This window comes from Simochromis diagramma, unplaced genomic scaffold (assembly GCF_900408965.1).
Source record: "Simochromis diagramma unplaced genomic scaffold, fSimDia1.1 OVJJ01000381.1, whole genome shotgun sequence".
Classification (NCBI taxonomy): Eukaryota; Metazoa; Chordata; class Actinopteri; order Cichliformes; family Cichlidae; genus Simochromis; species Simochromis diagramma.
Window position 1 is genome coordinate 58,517 of NW_024386737.1, and position 20,263 is coordinate 78,779.

At 39.9% G+C, this 20,263-nt stretch overlaps 1 protein-coding gene across 3 annotated transcripts in view; it reads right to left on the minus strand.

Moving 5' to 3' along the window:
- The window catches only part of LOC120716416 (protein FAM184A-like), a 71,663-nt gene that overhangs the window by 24,450 nt on the left and 26,950 nt on the right, over nucleotides 1-20,263 (minus strand). For all 3 annotated transcript variants that reach the window (XM_040003989.1, XM_040004024.1, XM_040004094.1), the window contains exons 11-14: nucleotides 10,619-10,741; nucleotides 10,354-10,515; nucleotides 4,812-4,933; nucleotides 4,365-4,515 (exon numbers count right to left, since the gene is read on the minus strand). In XM_040003989.1, coding sequence (XP_039859923.1) covers nucleotides 4,365-4,515; nucleotides 4,812-4,933; nucleotides 10,354-10,515; nucleotides 10,619-10,741 — 558 coding nt within the window. The remainder of the gene's footprint in view (nucleotides 1-4,364; nucleotides 4,516-4,811; nucleotides 4,934-10,353; nucleotides 10,516-10,618; nucleotides 10,742-20,263) is intronic.

The following is a 20,263-nucleotide window of genomic DNA, read 5'->3' on the forward strand; positions in this document are numbered from 1 at the left end:
GTATCATCAAAGATGAGCTTGTGGGGCCTTTTCGGGTTGAGGATGGAGTCAAGCTCAACTCCCAGTCCTACTGCCAGTTTCTGGAAGACACCTTCTTCAAGCAGTGGTACAGGAAGAAGTCTGCATCCTTCAAGAAAAACATGATTTTCATGCAGGACAATGCTCCATCACACGCGTCCAAGTACTCCACAGCGTGGCTGGCAAGAAAGGGTATAAAAGAAGAAAAACTAATGACATGGCCTCCTTGTTCACCTGATCTGAACCCCATTGAGAACCTGTGGTCCATCATCAAATGTGAGATTTACAAGGAGGGAAAACAGTACACCTCTCTGAACAGTGTCTGGGAGGCTGTGGTTGCTGCTGCACGCAATGTTGATGGTGAACAGATCAAAACACTGACAGAATCCATGGATGGCAGGCTTTTGAGTGTCCTTGCAAAGAAAGGTGGCTATATTGGTCGCTGATTTGTTTTTGTTTTGTTTTTGAATGTCAGAAATGTATATTTGTGAATGTGGAGATGTTATATTGGTTTCACTGGTAAAAATAAATAATTGAAATGGGTATATATTTGTTTTTTGTTAAGTTGCCTAATAATTCTGCACAGTAATAGTCACCTGCACACACAGATATCCCCCTAAAATAGCTAAAACTACAAACAAGCTAAAAACTACTTCCTGTTACATAACACTGTTACAGCCTTTGTTGTTTTCATACCAATTTACTGTTGCTGTGGGAGTTATATGAGTTGTGAAGCAGGTGAAGAAGCTATTTACAGCGTTGCTGTTAATCACATTCACATGCCTGTGAGACTTGATTTGGATTTTCTTTTTTTGCTTCAGGCTGTCCTTAAGTCAGGGGTCAGCAACCTTTAACACCGAAAGAGCCATTTGGACCCGGTTTCCACGCAAAAGAAAACACTGAGAGCCGCAAATACTTTGTGACATCTAAAATGAAGATAACACTGTATATATTGTTTTTTATCTTTATGCTTTGTGTGAACAACTAAAGTGTGTTGCTTATGAAATCCATGAAGTGCTACAGAGAAAATTACATTTTTATTTATGTAATTAACACATTTTGAACTCTTAAAGAAATATAACAAAAGGAAAGACACCCAGCTGAACTAAAATGATCCATGTAGCAAACAAAAACTGTTATATCTCCTTTGGGCTTTTGGAGCCTTGACCTGACTTTTAAAAAATAATTTAAAAAAGCACTATGCTGCTAAAAGATGAAAAATAGATATTTGCAAAATTCTGCCTAAATATGTATTTTACCTGGTTAATGTGTGTGGCGGGGCGTGGTCTGCAGCGCCGCTGCAGGGGAGGCGGACGCACCTGAGCGGCACCCGCAATCACGCCTTGCCGCCTTAACGTCTGTGCTGTTGTGTTGGTGTGTGTCGGGCTGTGAGCTGCAAAGCTACAGCCGGCTGTGTGCGTACAGCAACCGTGTGTGAAAAGCGGTCAATAAAGAGATGCTGAAAAGAGTGTTCATGCAAACATCGTCGGGTCTGCCGTGATATGTTTACAATGGGACTTCTGCTCCTGAACCTCTGCGCACAGCGTCTGCAAATCGGGGCTGTACGAAGTCACTTTCATCTTTACAGGACTGTAAGCTGTCATCTGTGAGGCGTGAGCGGTGTTTGTTTTAACATAGTTCATGGTGGAGCTGCTGACATAATGTGGATCCGAAGATCCATAACTGGCCTACCTGGGGTTGAAAGTCTCGATAAATGCACGGCGTTTCAGCGGGTACACCGGCTTCCGCGAGTGTGACGCTTATTTTGAGCGATGAAAAAAATAATAGAATATAATTTTATTTTTTTATTTCAATATCACAATAATCTTCCAATTTAGAAGTACAGGTTTAAAAAAGAACTAACATAAATAAAATACACTTCAGCGAAATACTTCTAATTTATTTTCCCAAACCACGCGGAGCCGCACTATAAGGACTAAAGAGCCGCAAGCAATTATCAAATAAATCATTGAATTACATCAAGTTTTACTCTGGAATAGACCAAGAAATCTGAAATGATCAATAATTTCAACTGCTTGTCAAAGAACAAAAAATGCATAAAAAATGAACAACTGCATTCCCGGATACTAACAGAGTTCACCTGCATGTGATATCAATGCTTTATCACATACTGCAAACAGTGATGACTGCAGCATCACCAGCATGTGCTCCCGACCTCATGTTGTAGCTTTTGGTTGTTTACAGAAAGCTCAGAAAGCTACTGTTTGTGGGTCTGACTATAAAGGCAAAGTCAAACATACTAACAACGTTGGTTAGTAACTACTATAAGACGAGAGCCAATCGTTTACATGGAAGAAGAAGTTGGTCAAATCAGCCTCTCGCCGTCTCTCAGACTGACATGACCTTTTCTTTTCTCTTGGTTCAGGCTGCCATTGTGTTTTTGTTATCATCAGCTGACATAGTAAACGACTTACTGGGGTCGGTTTGTAAGGCAGCTCTAAGAAAAGAATAAGAGTTTAAGAGTTGCTATGTCAACAGGAAGTCATATTTACTATAGAGCTATTTATCCATCTGGATTGTTTTGGTGTGACGTTCCCAGTTTTTGAGCCATCAGCCATATAAAGGTCTACTTTTGCTTGTATATGATGAAACTAAATGGTACTTACCCTGTGGTTCTCAAAACACTAAAAATACATAAAAAAAATAAGCAGTTTTAAAAATATCTGTAAAAATCATGTCCTTCTCACCACAAGAAGGAAAAAAAAGATCCAGCAACGTCAGATCTCTTTCTGCTGCCTGCCAATTAAAAGAAGTGCGCGACTAGCTAACATGAAAGCTCAGCTGACGGGGGGTCTCTACAATGTTAAAATCTTGCCCTGCTGTCAATTATGTGAGCGTCTCATCATCAGCGGATGAATACTTCCTCCTGACACAGTCGGTGGGTATGGTTTGATAGACAGAAAAATGAAACTGGTCAATGTCTGGGGAGAAATGTCTACATGTCTACAGCTGACATCACTGAAATGTTGAACAGCAGGGGTATTCAATTAAAAAGTAAGGAGGTCCGGTTAGAGAAAACAAAGATCCAGAATATCAAAGTTCCATATATGTCATAGTTTAATGCAATACATTTACACTTAGCCTTACAGTTAAATCAATGTCTGTGAAATAAAATAAATACAGTCAATTAAGCAACATTTTAACAGTGTTTATTAAAATGTTCACAACGACCTGGAGGGCACTCTAATAATAAAATAGATATGATAAACAGACAAATGTCTCGTAATTATTTTATGGTTCAGGCTTTCTGGAGTTAAAGCCCTTAAAACTTGTATGTGGCAACCAGAGATGGGCATTACTTTTTTCAAGTAACGAGTAAAGTAAGGGATTACTATTGCAAAAACGGTAATTAGATTACCGTTACTTTCCCGTAGGAACTCTGAGTTACTGCGTTACTAAAACCGTGATCTTTTGCGAGAATGTCTCATGACAGTGACGTAAGCAAGTGCAACGTTCGTGACAACAGCTGTGTGCAGATCAACAATGGATCATGTATCGAGTGCTGGAGAGAGTATGAGCGTGCAGCGTTTAAAGCGTGGAAGTACTGACCTTACTTTGAGTTTGATTCCATAAAAAGTGACAAAAACATTAGCGTCCGTTGTTCGTGGGAAGAAAACTTCTTTTTACAGCGAAAAAAAAACCCTAAACAAGCACCGAGTGCGCTATGACGTAATGGGAAACTCACAGAGAAACTCGCGGATTCTTCAACTGACCGCGGCACACCTGCACCAGGGTAAACCTACGCCTACCCTACTCCTGCTTTACAGGTGAAAATAGAGCAACAGGACCGCTGAGTCTGTGACTTTATTTATTTTCTGCTGTGTTTTACTTGCATCTATTTGAAAGACTGAGTGTAAACACAAAAAATATTTTATTTTATGTGCTGGAATGTGCAGAAAATAGGTTTAAATGTTAAACTAATTTCTTCCAGTCAGCGAATGTTGCATATAATAAAATTTTGCTTGATGCATAAAGTTAAAAGATTAAAACTGATAAAACAAGTTTAAAAAAAAAGAGACTTTTCCATTTGATTACATTTTGTATGATGGATTATGCAGAAAAAGTAGAATTGGGCTGAAAGATCTATCACTTTATCACCTCTTCAGGTTGTAAATCGGGTTTTTAAAAAGTAACTAAGTAACTAAGTAATTAATTACTTTTGAAAATAAGTAACCAGCAAAGTAACGGGATTACTTTTTTGGGGAAGTAATCAGTTTTTAGTTACTGATTACTTTTTTCAAGTAACTTGACCAACACTGGTGGTAACCTTACAAAACCAAAACAGGCCGGACCCTCACGTGTCAGTGTCCGCATGTGTGCGTTACCTGCTCCAGCAGGTCTTCGACCTTCCTCTGCCAGCCCTCCCTCGCTGCCATCATCTCCAGCTCTTTTTGCTGGGAGAGCTGAGTCATGGCCGCCTGTTTGTCTGCTTCATACTCCTCGGTCAACTCCTCCTTTAGCAAACGCACTTCTTCCCTACAGAAAGACACAAAGTTTGACTAAATTAATTACATTGTACATTCAGTGTGCGTGTGTGTTCACGCTGCTCGGTTTTGTCCTGCTAAAAGACATCTGTAAATATTGCATGCGTTTATAAACTTGCTTCCGACTGTGTTCATTTCCTATTCGTTCTCATCAATATACATGAGTGTTTTGGGGAGACGCCGACTTGTTGGGATAATAAGTGTGATTGTGAAGAGGGCTGTGAGATGACAGAGACGAATGAGAAAAGACATCAGGGGAGATGGGCTTTCTGTTTTTTTCTCTTTTACCGCAGTGCATCTCTCCATTTCCGATCCAAGTCATCTGCCATCTTGTCCATCTTCTGCTTCTCCTCTGTTCTGATGGACATCACTCTGGCCTCATGCTGCTGCTTCTGGGTTTCAATCTCTTCCTGCAAATACAAAGCGGTGCACAAATTTGAACTCCAACAGCAATCACACAGTATCAGTATTCCTGATATTTTCTTTTGCTATCTTAGTCTGAAATCAGCAATTGAGTTGGTAAGAAACATCTGCACTGTTTATGAGTTGCACATTTGAGGAGACATCATGTTTTATTGTATCACTGCCACAGATAATACATATTAAACCCATAGCAGGCTGAGCTCAGACTTCATTTTGGGGAAATCAAATGAACACCCCCCCAAAAAATGCACTTACCAAATAAAATATATATGTAAGCATCTCAAGATTATAAAATTTAACTCATTCTCAACATAAACAGATCTGATATTTAGATTTTCAATTTATGGTCATTTTATCTCAGGGCCTCGTTTGATGATTTTGTTTTTTACAGCTAAACAAAAACTGCTGCTGCTAACAGCGTGAAGTGCCACCTGGAATATGTGACCTCTTCCACTAATAACTGCATCCCAGTCCCAGTCCCTAACCCCAGTGTGCAAGACGACTCAGTTTCACAGCTTGTGTTCTTTGCAGGTCGGCAAATAAACAAAACAAAACAAAAAATTGCAATATTGTATCAATACAGGAAAACAACAAACCCTAACCCTAACTCTGAGATTACTGCGAACAAGAGTGCTCATCTCCTCATGCATCCATCCTGAGATAATGTTAGCTGAGAAAACTTGATGATAAACTGATAAACTGGACACACTGGCCGGTAGCTTGGCAAAGCTGCCTCCTAATTCAGAGCACAAATGAGCTGAATGAGCCTTTGTCAATAAGCACAACTTGAAGGGACTGTATTCTGGTTATATTCCTATAGGACAGGAAGACTGATGAGCACAAATGTAATAATTGAAAGTGAATTTGTAATTATAATTGTCAACCTGACCCCATTCAATCATAGTGTGACATCAGACTGACTGTCTTGTGGCAGATTCTAGTAACAGTATTGGTTTGTTTGACATAATTTTAGGCCCCAATCAATAAATATGTAAAAAAAAAAAAAGACTTTCAGAGTAAAATCTATAATAATGCAGGCAGGTAATATCTAAAATAACCTTGGTGTTTTTAAAGTGCTGATGCCCTAATAGTGTAAGTTTAAAGCCGCATAAAGTAAAAAAGTGCATTTTCTTTTTTCTCCAAGTCTGCATCTCTGACCAGATGCCATATTTCAATAGCTGAAGCTGGATGACTCATACTGTAATGCCCACTTCCACATGCATTTATAATGCCATGGCTACAGGGCATTTATAATGTGCTGGTTTCAAGGCAGAAACAAACTTCACCGGGTCAGCTGTTTCCAGCTGCTGAAGAGGCTGCAGGCTGTAAGTGCTGATGAGCTCATTAGAAGAGCTAAAAGCTCTCTTGTTTAGCTGCAAGGGGAAGCACGTGAGTGGTTAAATCCACTGTGAGGACAATTTACATTTCTGGGAATCTAAATAAGATTTAAAAAAATCTGTGCTTTTAGATTTCTCACAAGTGGAGATGATTTTTGGAGGAGCAATGCAGGAAGAAACATATGACCAGTTGGATTTGAGTGTTTGTGACTCTTACTAGCTACTGTTCATTATTTAAAAGCCTTTTTTAGGAACAGTTCACAGGTTATCTGGGGACTAGATATTTATAGTAATAAAGATATATGCTTCAGTAAGCCACAGTGGGCTGGATTTCTCTCAAAAAGCGACCGATGGGCTCAACGGCAAATTAAGAAAAGAACAAAAAAAAAAACACAGACATGACTCATGTTTCACTTGTTACTTTATCCTAAACAGTCGGTATTTGTTTCATTATACTTTCACTTGAATAATTATAATTCTGAATCATTCATTTCTGATAAATCAGAGACTATAGTAAAGGCTTACCCACCTACATTAAAGCTAACTGCGGGTAACCATCGCCTTGTTCAGTTTCCATCATATTTTAGCTGCTTATAGACAAAATGACTGGATGTGCATCAGAGGTTAGTGAGGGTGGTGCAGTTCACTCCAGCATGTGGGGCCCTTCAAAGTGTCGCAAGATTTGTATTTATAAGTACATATGTATTTATATGTTGTTAAGAATAAAAATAAATTTAAATGAGTCTATATAACAAGAAAATGTAAAGCTGAGGTTAAAACTATTAGCCCCCTTATGAATTTCTTTTTTTAACAGAGCATTTATAAACATTCCTGCACACAATAGAAGAATTTTTTCAGAACAAAACCCAAATGACAAAGCTTAATATTAAAAGCGGACCTTTTTAAGTGAGCCATAGCACAAACTACTGTTCTGCTTGAACTCTGTGATGCTTAAACCTCATAAAATCAAATAAAAAAAGACTCTGGAAAGAAAAATAGCCTTCAAGCCAGACTGAAGTATGCTAAAGATGACCAGGAGACTATTCATACTGGAAGCATGTCCTTTGGTCAGATGAGATTAAACTAGAACTGGGAATCTCATCAAGGTGGAAGGAACAATGAAAAACGAAGGATGTGTGAAGATTCTGAAAGTCGGGAGCAAAGCTGGGTCTGTGCCGTCGCTTTGTCTTCACCACGACAAAGACCAAAGTGAATGTTACTGACTGTCCAGCACAAACCCCTGACTTAACTGCCACTGACCACCAAATCTGGAGGAGTTTGAGAGATTCACTAAAGAAAAATGGGCTAAGACTGATCAGGAGGCATGTGTGAGACTTGCTGAAAACAAACGTTCAGATTCTTTGTGCAAAGTGTAATAATGTAAGCATCCAAAATAAAACCAGCATGTTTGGAATCGCTGTGTGAAATACTGGAAAAAAAACATGCAATTATTTTGTTTTTGTGGAACTTCTAACAACACATTGAAAGCATGAAACATGCTCAAGTACTCGTGACTTAACAACAGGCTGCTTGTCTGAGGAACACATGATGTAATCTCTACAATGACATCATAGTTTATAACATTTTTTTTTTTAATTTTGTGAACTTTCTGTATTTAAGATAGAAATAAAACATGAGTATAAATGAAACCATCTCTCGTTGTACTTTTCCTAACCTAGTAATCTACTTAAAGGTTCATTCTGTGCTAAACAATAGCTGGTCTAAATTTACTGCGAGGCCGGCCTCTGCTGGTGTTGAGCTTGTGTCTATGCTAATGAGCTCAGTGTGAACACAGGATACAATCCTGTGTCAAGCTTGGCTTTTTTACTGCCCCAGTCCTGCTCTTTAAATAGCCCTTTAAATAAGAAGCCTGGTGGGAATTCAAAGAGCACCATTCTGCAGTTTCATTTAATTATCGCTCTTCTTATAGCCTCTCTGCACTGTGCTTCTTATTAACTCTTCTTTCTGCCTTTATTAACAGTTGTTTTAATTCCTGTTACTGAAGCTAAGACATTTCCACACTTTTTCTGTCCCTTTCTGCATTTTTGTTCCACTTTAAACCTTTTTATTGTACAGTCCTATGATGATTCAGCCTTCCCAAATTCTCATTTGATGACTTATTATCATGAATAAGTTCATTTAAATACAAATATCATCCCTATTATTAATAACAGTATTAATAGCTATAATTTTAATGAAAGGATCCAGTCGCTCCCTCCTCCTCCTCCCCTGCCACAGTAAGCCACGCTCTCTATCACAAACGCTCTTCCTGCGTCTCACACCAGCAGGGCTCTTTTCAAACATAGGCCCACTCTGCTCATAATGGCCTCATCATCATTATCTCACAGCTGGCCTTCAGCACCGCGCTTGTTTCTCAGTTAACTCTCATTTCCTGCTCTCCTGCTTTCAAAATGTTCTTCCCCTCTCCCATCCTTCTATCCTCCGATCCTTGCCTGTGTCCCCCCCCCTCTCTGTCTCTCTCTCTATTCGGTCATCAGTGAAGGCTTTTTTTTTAATCACCACATCTATTTGACTGACTGAGTTGTTATTGTCAGACTATGAGACAGGCTGTCACACTGACTTACTATGTCAGGAAGCAAATTACCATCTGCCAGTCTCAGTGTCGGGTCTGAAAACTCTTGACTGGTTGACCCGACCTGTCAAGACTTTTGCAAAGGTTACTTCAATTCAGTAAAATCTGAGTCCCAGAAAGTTGGTAAAATAAAAGCTGGGATTTAATCCATTAAGTTTAAGTGACTGAGTGTGTGTAACAAGGTGCATTAGGCAAAAAAACAAGAGCCAGAAATTAACAGCTCTAAGTTTATCCTTGGGGAGCGCCGGTTTAGCTCACTGGAATGAGCAGGCGACCATATGCCCCACGGCTGAGAGCGGCCGGCCTGGGTTAGAGTCTGATACGCGGTCCTTTGCCACATGTCTTCCCCTCTCTCTTTCCGCCACTTTCCTGTCAGTCTTCACTGTCCCTATCAAAAATAAAGCCATAAAAAGTCCTCTTCCAGTCCCTAAAAGCCCACTCTCTTTTGATTGGCCATCTTCTGGAAGCCCACTGAGGGGCAATGACCTTATAAGGAAATCTGATTCAGAAAGAAAACAGACTAGAAAGCTATCAGTGGCTTACTTTTACATTATTTTTATGCTTATACAAATGTTTACTTCATTATTTGCACCTTTAATACTTTCAACACTTTCTACAAAACAAAACAAAGACGATAGAATTTGCATATTCTCAGCTGCAGTTCAACGCTCTGTTCATTTGTCTAGATCTGAATATCTGAGTGTGACACTGATAACCAATCTGTGTAATTTGACACTCTGTATGTTTACATCTTACAGGATTCTAAAACAAATATTAAGAACTGATCTGTGACTACTGAAGGAAATACAACATTTCCTTCCACTGTTATGCTGACATCCAAATTTACTTCTGTTTCTGTCGAACTCCCGTCTCTGCTTAACTGTCTACATGATGTTAAAGACCAGTTAACACAAAATTTTCTCTCCCTAAAAAATAAGACTTAAGTTGTTGTTTGTGGAAGACACGCCCCTTTTGGATAAGTTAACTGATACCTTTGGTCCTCTTGGTCGTCATCATTCTCACACTGTAAGAAATCTCAGAGTGTTTTTAGAAAGTTCTTTTAAATTAGAGAAGCAAGTGTCCACAGTTGTGAAAAACACTTTTTTATCAGTTACCTGAAATTGCCAAAGCTCAGCCTTATCTTCCTCCTAAAGACGCAGAAAAACGTGTTCATGCCTTCATCACACTGGACTACTGCAATTCTCTCTGTTTGGGTCTTCAGCACTCATGTCTCCATCAGTTAATCTAAAGTGCTGCTGCGCGTCTTCTAACAGGTGTTAGAACGTATGAACACATCACTCCAGTTTCAGCAAATTTACACTGACTTTGTTGCTTATAAATGTGCTATAGAAATAAATGTGATATTGATATTGAAGTGATTATCCTCAGTAAGACTTTATTTTATTGGGGCGTTAATGCAGGAGGACCCTCATTTCAGGTTCTCCAAACCTCAGTACTGTCTTTGTTTTCTCCTCACCTGTAGGTCAGTCAGCAGGTTGCTCGTCTCTCGGACGCGGGCTCGAGTCGCGTCTAGCTCTATCTTGAGTTTCTCCTGAGTTTCCTTCAGACAGGTAATCTGCATCTGAGCTGAATTCAGGTTCTGTTCCCCCTCTCTCACCAGCTCCTGAAGGTGGGACACCTGAGGAGACAACCACTCAGTTGATTGAGACGTGTCGGTATACATGGAGACGATCAGGTCATGCTGGTCACGCGTTAGCGCTCCAGTAAGAGCTGACTCATACTTCCTGATTGGCCATGTTGAGTTTGGCCGAAAGCTCCTCTTTCAAGTTGTCGAGTTGCTGCTGGAGGCGATCTCTCTGCTCCTCTAATGACAGCCGTTTAATCTCAAACTCCTGGCTCATTTTCTGGAGACGGGAAGAAAGAGAGAGAGGAAGAAAAGGAACGAGATTGGATGAAAAGACGGATGAGAAGAACGGGAAGGATAATAGGACAAGAAATTGGGCAAGTTGATTAGTGCTGGACCATGAAACTAGAGATTTATTCTGCATTCTTCCATGTCTAAAATGTCTTTGTGAGACAAATTCTCAATGCATGTTTTCAATATGAAAATGCTTTTTGCCCGTTTTCCTCTGATATAAACTTAAAGTCTCTAAAAAAAAAATGAGGAGATTTAAAAGCAACTCTATTGAAAATCCAATTTCTGCCACAATGTGGAGTCATGGCAGCGTTTGAGCGTGACGCAGGGCTACTGAATGAGGAAAAGACACGTGAACTGTCATTTACACTTAAAAGGCCATCTCTTCAAAACATCCAGTTTCTATAATCCTTCAAACCAGAGCGTCAAATCCTTTCTGGGCCACTCTGGATTTCTCTTATGAAAATCTCCTTTTGATCTACTTCTTAAGTCTCTCTTTTCAGTAAATTGCTGAGATCCTTACTGTCTATGCTTTATGATACACCTAAACAATACTGAGCTCTGTTTGTACTCAGTAACAGTGCTGAGCAACAGGTTTCTGGTTGTTCGTTCTTTGCAGATGCTATTATTTTACTGTAAAGGTGAATTTAGAATATTTTCTGGATCTTCTGATCATCTGATGTTCGTTACAGGTGAATACAAAAAGAGGGCACGTACATCTACTTATTCAGCTGTGCAATTGCCTTACCAGTGATCAATAAGGGTTCGGTCATTAGTGTCTAATTTGCAGCTATTATTTATCATCTTGACATCCCCGTTGGGTTGAGGCAAGTTGTATCCATCAGAATCTCTTCAATGACGTGAGCAAAATACAAAGCAACCCCCCTTTTAATCTTTCCCACATGGGAGCCACCCAGTAATCCACATCCTCTTTCTTTAACCCACTCACAGGAGAGCCACCTTTCCCATGCAGCTTTAGAGCCACAAGATTAAAATTAAATCAGAGCTTGTACTCTTGTAGCCCCGACTCACAGATTTGAATTAGGTGAGAAGCACAAACTCTTGGAAGGGAAGAAAAGCCAAGCAAACAAATAAAACCTGCAGCATTACAACATGCCGGTCACACCACCACGCAAGTGCAAGTCTTCAGCCAATAAATATTTAGATCACGTCTCAGAAGAAGTGAAACAAAGACATGTGAACAAACTGAAAGCTTTGAGAACTTAGAAATGATTTACAGCGCGAGACGCAGCATTTCAATCATTCAACTCTCTGCCAGAGATCCACCTCAGCGATGTGTCAAACATCACCTGCAGAGTCATACATCGCTGACACCCCGGCAGGATGAAAGTGTATAAAAGTAGAGCTGGTTAATAGTATTTTTTACCCGGATGGGGCAATAATTCTATCAATCGGCAGGTCAAGGACAAGAAACCCTTCACTTTTAAATGAATAGTGAGGGCTGCTTAGCTTATGTCAGCTAGTTATCTGATATTGATTCACATGTTGTTGGATCGTCTCCAACTCCCTGGATTTCTTACATGGTTAAGATGGAAAACTGGTGGATGGACCTCACTGTGGCCACTGCACTGTTGCTGGAACTTGTAATCTCTTCATACTCTCTGTTTTGATAATGTACAGGGGTTTTAAACAAACTGAATGGGCAACAGTTATGCCGGCCCACGCCAGCTGATGGCTCGTCCTACTGATGATCTCATATAGGATTGCAATATTTAAGCTTCTTTAGCCCGCCTAGAGTTGCTGCACATCCACAAGCTGCTTTGCAATCCAGCACCACCTTCCACAGAGTGCTTCACTCAATCCACGTCAAATCTCGTGTTACTGCTCTGGTCTGTGAGGGGTCTTCCTCACCCGTACGCACGCGTATGTGTTTGTGTCCAAACGACTGCAAGTGGAAATGAAATCGTCTTTGACTACAGCGATCCTTGCCTCAGTTAAACATATTCAAGTTTCACAAATAGAAAAGAGAACACGAAATTTGATTAAGGACATTTTTACGATTGTTTAAAAACCAAACAATTCATCTAGAACTATGGTGTCAAAATACGGTGGCCCTGAAAAGACTCCAGTCCGGGCTATGTCCATCTTTGGAAATGTTCCCTTTGTAAAGGAGGGCAAAAATACTGGACTTTTAATTACATTTTCATAAATTTTACAGCTTTTCCTGCTGATAAAGATCACTGCTAGAGCCATCATATGACGAAATTTCATGTTTTTTTTAAATATCGGCTATAAAAATGTGTTTTTTTATTTTTTATTTTTTTACAATGTAGAGTCAAATAAATAAATAAATGAATAAATAAAAACTTTCTGCTTTATAATTCCAAAACTGTGGAGGTGATGTGCTGCCAGAAATCATTTATAATTCTATACATTTCTTACTAGAGCAGGGTGATATGACCAAAAATATTTATCACGATATAGATTTGAAAATTTGCGATAACGATATAACTGACAATATAATTGACACTAGACAAAATACTTTACAACTCCACAAGTTTATTAGTGCAAAAAAAAAATCTATGTATTTTCACTTAAACAAGCAGCTTTTTTATGTGCATTAAAGTTATATCTCAGATTCTGTAAAGTTATTTATTTCATATTCTGTATAGTTTTTCATATTTATATCCTGTTCATATCCTGTACATAGCTTGTACTCACTACAGCCTGTACATACTTATAGTTATAGAATATTCACAACATACTTCATACCGTGTACATTATAACATACCATAATAGACCCATTTCTGTATTATATTCACATATCTATATTATTGCTAATATATATTGTAATATATCTATATCACTAAAGCACTTCTGGATGGATGCAAACTGCATTTCGTTGACCTGTACCTGTGCATGTGCAATGACAATAAAGTTGAATTCTATTCTATTCTATTCTATATAAAAACGTAACAGTGCAAATTCCTGGCTGACAGTTTAACCAAAAGGCATTTCCAGTGGAAATTGGCCGACATATCCTCAACATAACCATGTATAATATCCACAAAACTTAAAAAGAGGTTAAACAAACACACAATACAGTAATATTATGTTGAAGCACAGTACGTATCACTCCGCGAGGCTCCTGACTACGATAGCCGTAATGCTCTGACAATCCATCAAGCGGTGCGGCTTCGTAGCTTAGCAAAGTCGTACTAAAACATTTGACAGATTTTCGAGCACCGTTTACGACATAAAATCGTTTCGAGGTCAGTAAACACAACCAGAATTCATACATAAGGCGCACGGGATTATAAGGGGCACTGTCGATTTTCAGAAAAATCAAAGGATTGATTTTAAGTGCGCCGTATTTTCCAAAAAACACGGTAATAACGACGGCCCGCTAGCATGCTCTACCAAAAATAGTGCTTTGTTGTGTATCTGACGGACGAAAGCCAAACCAGTTCAACACCACTGAAGTTGCAGCATTTTTACAAACCAGTTCTGGTTCATCCGTTTCATTCAACGATCCACTTTCGCTCTTCTCATTCTGTGTCGCCGCCATGTGCGTATGAAAACAAAGGCACTGCGCATGCGCGTTTTACCCATATTCTATCGCAATATTTCATTTTCTTGTCGTTGCCCAACATTATACCGGTATTACCGTGAACGGTATGATATGGCCCAGCCCTATTACTTACAATATCTGTCTTTACTGATAGACAGAATTCTCTAACTACAGCAGCATTTCTTTATTAGAAAAACTGAGACAAGCTGTTGAAACTGCACTTCTCCTTCTTATAACGAGATATCTCAGGGATTAAATGTGTAGTTAAACATCTTCAAAGTGACAGAGAGGGGATTTCCACCTGTCTGACCCACTTAAGCTCAAAACAGGCTCTATGTGGACCTCGGTGAATGACTTTGACATCCCCGATCTAGAAAACAATCAGCACAGTAAACAATGCCGAAAGTGACAGTTGGCCGCTTTCGTAAGCTTCAGCTGCTGCCATATTTAAAAGACAACACGCTGCTGACACTGAGTAGAAAGCTGCATCGATGCCAAAAGCCTATCACTTCATTATGGACACTTTCATTTTTAACTGTCCTCTTTAAACTGAGAGAAGCTGCGTTCACCTGCAAACAAACCCATCAGAGGAATGAATCTACATGTGCAGCAGTGCAGGGACATTAGAAACACCAATGAAAAGTCTTTATTCTACTGCTGTCTCATCTGGCCTTAAGTAGATCGTGGTGAATTATGAATTAATACAGCACAAGCAATTTGTAGAGTTAGTCGCTTTATTGCTTCGGTTGAAGAACTCGTTAATATCCGCTGACAGTCGTAAAACTAACAAGTACAAAGATGAAGACGTTTTAGAATAAATCGCCTTTTTCTTCTTCTTCTTCCAAATTACCACTTCTGTCTCTTTCTTTTCTGTCTGCATCTTTGTCTCACCGTGTCTCGTCCTGCATCCCCTTTTTCATTTCAGCCCAAACAAAAGCAGACATTAATCTAAACGCAGCTTCGACTTACATAATATTTCCCTTTTTCATCAACCCCTCCATCCATTCTCTCCGTCGCTCTGTCTTTCAGGGAATCTATAAACACACGCCCACACGCTCATGCACGACTCTCACTTGGCTTAGAGGCAGGATTTAATGTCAATGAAAATCAACCAATTAGCAGTCAGCTTCAAACAGCATCCGAAGTGTGAGCTCACGAGGGGCGAAAAGAAAGGAAAAAAGAGAGAGAGCAACATTATGAAAGAGGAGAAATATGGGACGAGACGGAAGAGAGAAAACACAGAGCGCAAAGTGATTTAAAATGCAGCGTCTAATCGTTTCAGACCAACAAAATACGTCTTCATTTTGGACGGCAGGCTTTAATATTAACGGAATGACTTTTGAGACAAAGTGTTTTGTGTTACTCTGTGCCAGTCATATATTACACTGCCTTCATGCCTCTTAGCTAATTCATTTTAATTGGATGGAAGCAAACTCCAGTATGTACGCTGTCCTTTGCTGAACTTCAGCTCTAAATGCAGCTGGAGCCATGTGAGCGTGAATAAAGGGGGTGTAATGTGCTGCAACAGATATAAACAAGAGAGAACAATAGGACCTACTATTCTGCTCACTTTTTGCCTTTTCAGAGCAAAACAGTCATACTGGCCTATAGGATAATAAGATAAGAGAACAGTGCAGCCTTTACCGAGCCCCATAGAGTGATTTGCATTTAACCCATCTTAAGCATTGGGAGTAGTGGGCAGGCAGCGTGCGGCACCCATGGACCAGCTGCAGCTGTAAGGCATGTCTTGGTCATACTATACTGCTCAATATAAGTTTATCCTTCCTGACACAGTTTGATGGAAAGGTTAGAGGTTACTGGACATTCAGGATAATCAGGAACTTTAGTCAATTTGATACTCATGTGTTTTTCTTACATATAAAAAAGAATCAATATTCATTCATTATTTCTCAATTCGGATTTTTTAACAATATTTTAAAAGACACAAAACGAGTGAAAAATCAGATTTTCAGTCTGATCGAGCCACCACAGTTGAGCCACACCTCTCTCTGTCTGTCTGTCCACAGACTCCTCCTACACGATCAACTAAACTTCGTACAGGGGTACATCTATATATCTCTGTCACACATTTTGATATCATCATGTTGGTTGCCCCTAGCAACCACCTTGCTAGGGGCAACGGGCAAAAATGACTTGCTTTGAACATTTTTCCACCTCGAACACCTTACAGCGTTATCACAATAACGTCTACTTCATATCTGCAAAACTTTGATTATCTGTGATATTTTACGAGACGTTGTCATGTTGCCTAGCAACCACATAACAATAGACTAAACATTACTGCAGCGTAGGCATCTGCTAGTTAGTGTAATAGCGTGATCAAAAGATTTTGTCAAAGCAGATCATTAATGTGACTTTTATCGCCTTATGACTCACGTGAGGCTTAAAACAAAGAAATCTGTTACAGATATTAAAGAAGATACTGATATTATACGTGTGTGTGTAAGATTAACCAGATGGCAGAAATCTGAAATAGTGTGTCAGAACCAATTTATAATAATATTTTTTAATATAGGCAAAATTCTTAATTCTTATAGGCTTATATAATTTTACACAGACAGAAATAAATCATTTTAAAAGTTGAACCTTTAAAATGTTATGGGTCTTAAACCTATTATCCTTAATCTATAGGATAATATCCTTTGAAATTGGTTTCTTAATTGATTTGACTTTTCTATATTATTTCTTTTAGTCCTAAAGGAAATTTAACTAAGTAAAATCACTATGAAGTAATTAGATTATTGTGATTTTAAAAACACTGACCTTCTGCATTTTCCTGATCCTGAACTCATTTTATCAAATGATTAGTTGGAAAGAAGCTGAACGAGTACATCATCAGGAGATCAAAATCAATGAATAAAAACTGACAAGAAATCCTAGATTTTGTGCTCATGTGACGAGCAGGCCTGTGACTAAAGGTGTGGGTGGATTTTCACAACTTTCACACTGTGCCGCAGCAACCTGGTCCACGGCGCTGCCAGCACTCTCCGAGGTTCAGCATCAACAAGCTAACATACTAGAAATTTAAGATTAACCCCAGACAAGGTTTGGACAGGACTTTGCCCACAGTTGTCCTTTAGCACAGAACAGGAGATCAGCAATTTTAGATGTGAGCTCACAAAGAAAGAAAAAAACAAAGAGAAAAACACAAGCCCACCTATTGCTAAACACAAAGAATTGAAAAGATGTTAATTTGGCTATAACTAAAAGGTGGAAATTCTGAGAATTACCTTGATGGGGCAGGGATAGCTCAGTAGGTAGAGTAGTGGCCCCATGATCGGAAGGTCGAGAGCTCGAATCCACTGACTGGCTCCCCTGAGGTACCTCTGAGCAAGGCACCATCCCTACACACTGCTCCCCGGGCGCCCAATGGCTGCCCACTGAGTGAACGGGTTAAATGCAGAGAGGAATTTCCCCACAGGGATCAATAAAGTGTATATTATTATTATTATTATTATTACTGAACATGGGGAATACGAGTGTCTGTGCCCATTGATCAGACAGCTATTCCCTGTAGTTGAAAATAAGTTCATACCTACAGAGAGTAAGATGGCGCCAGCGTGTACGGCAGGCCGTCCTCGTCTCTGTTGTTGAGCTCTTTTCCTTGATATTTGTTTATTATTTGCTATCTTTCTGGCACTATGCCCCCCAGATGGTTATGCATTAATCACCTATTAACGGGATACTCTGTTAAATCTTCATTTTCCCCCCTGTGCTGGGTTGGATCAAGGCTGGAATTTGGGAGCTGCTTCCTTTCCACGTATCATCTCATCCACTGGTTCATACGGTTCCTCTCTCTGCCCCCCACCTAAGAAGCGTTACAGGAAGCGGGGCAAACGGAGTGGGTTTCGGGTTCGCTTTAAGGCTTACCTTAAAACATCAGCTGCAGCTAATTCCCTCACCACCACGGGGGATTATACGACTTCCATCCGCTCGGGATCCATTGTCCTTCAGGCTGCTCAGCCATCGCTGGATCTGTCCGGTCGGTAAACAAGCCTGTCTGGTTTCTCCGGTAGTCTCTCTGCCTGTTCGTGTTTGGATTGGGTCCCCCAGCGATGGTGTACGGCACAGGCATTTAAGCCAGCTAAGACGTGCTTCCAGCAGAGATAAGATGCCGATCTCTCGGATGGCTTTATTAAACGCAAGATCACTGGTGAATAAAACCTTCATCTTAAATGACCTCTTCCTCACCTCTCGGCTTGATGCTCTGTTATTGACTGAAACTTGGATTCGTCCTGGTGAGTCCTCTTCCTTTTCAGAGCTACTACCCCCGGACTGTGTGTTCTTCAGTTCACCGAGACCCTCGGGAAGAGGTGGAGGCGTGGCCTCTGTTTTTAAAAAAGTTCGGCAACTGCCCTCTCCTACCTATTCTAGTTTTGAGGTTCAACTATTGGAGCTTGCTGGACCCCCAACGATTCTATGTGCTGTGATTTATCGACCACCTAAATATAATAGGTCTTTTATTTGTGAATTTGCTGACTTCTTGGGTTCATTTTTATTAAGTTATGACCAAGCCCTTATTACTGGAGATTTTAACATACACATTTGTTGTGCTGATGACCCCCTAGCCAAGGATTTTCATGCCCTAATTGACTCTTTTAACCTTACACAGTGGGTCAGGGAACCAACTCATCTTAAAGGCCATACCTTGGATTTGGTCCTCTCATATGCTTTGGATATTTGTACTATGGATGTTGATAATGCTGGTATTTCTGACCATTTTTTGGTCATGTTTGATGTTGAGCTATGTGCAATTGATTTAAATCCTAAAGGCTGTCATCGCCCTGTACGTATCATTAACTCTGAGACTGTGGCTAACTTCATTACGGCCTTTTTAAACTTTGCCTTTTTTGATCCAGATTTCACTGATACTAACTGTTACACACCTCCCTTGGTTGATGATTTTGCCAAAGCTATGCTATCCACCTGTTGTTCCATCTTAGATACTGTGGCCCCTATAAAGATGAAACGTCCCAGAACTTCTCATCAACCATGGCTAAATGACACTATACGAGCTTTACGTCGTGTCTGCCATCAATCTGAAAGGAGGTGGAAAAAAGACAGGCTTCAGATATCCTATGACATTCTTTGTAGGAGCCGCTTTCTATACCAGAACTCAGTAAAGGCAGCTAAAGCAGCTTTCCTATCAGACATTATTGAGACTAATAGCCACAACCCCCGAATGTTATTCAAAATTTTTAATTCGGTGATAAATCCCTGTCCGGACTCTTCGAGCTCGGCCTCTCAGGCTCTCTGTGAGCAATTTCTTAATCATTTTAGTGGAAAAGTTTTATTACTGAAGGCTTCACACTCTCACTCTCTTGTGCTGAATCCTGTTCCGGTTTTAGGATGCATGTCCACCTTTTCTCACTTTGAGGTGTTATCACTCCCCACTCTTAAGGGAATAATTGAACAATTGAGAAACTCAAATTCTGTGCACGATATCCTTCCATCCCGAATTATCAAGAAAGTTTTGAGGAAATTGGGCCTTGCATCTTATTTTTAATGAATTTATCATTGGTAGTGGGCTGTGTCCCGACTGCCTTTAAGCTCGATAAGCAAGTGTCATCTGTAGTTAAATCTGTTTTTTTTTCCAAGTGCGCCAGATTTCTAAAGCTAAGCATTATATACCACACGGGGACCTGGAAAAACGTAGCCACGCTTTTGTGACCTCCAGGTTAGATCATTGTAATTCTCTCTACTGTGGTCTCCAAGCCTTCTCTCTTCGAAGACTGCAGCTCCTTCAGAATGCTGCGGCTCACCTTCTTACTGGAGCTAGAAAATTTGACCCTATTACTCCGGCTCTTGTTGATCTGCACTGGTTACCAATCAAATATCGCATTGAGTTTAAAATCTTGCTGCTCACTTTTAAAATCCTGAATAACATTGCGCCCAGCTACCTCACTGACCTCCTCAATCTGTACACACTTGTCGTGCATTAAGATCATCAGGTCAATT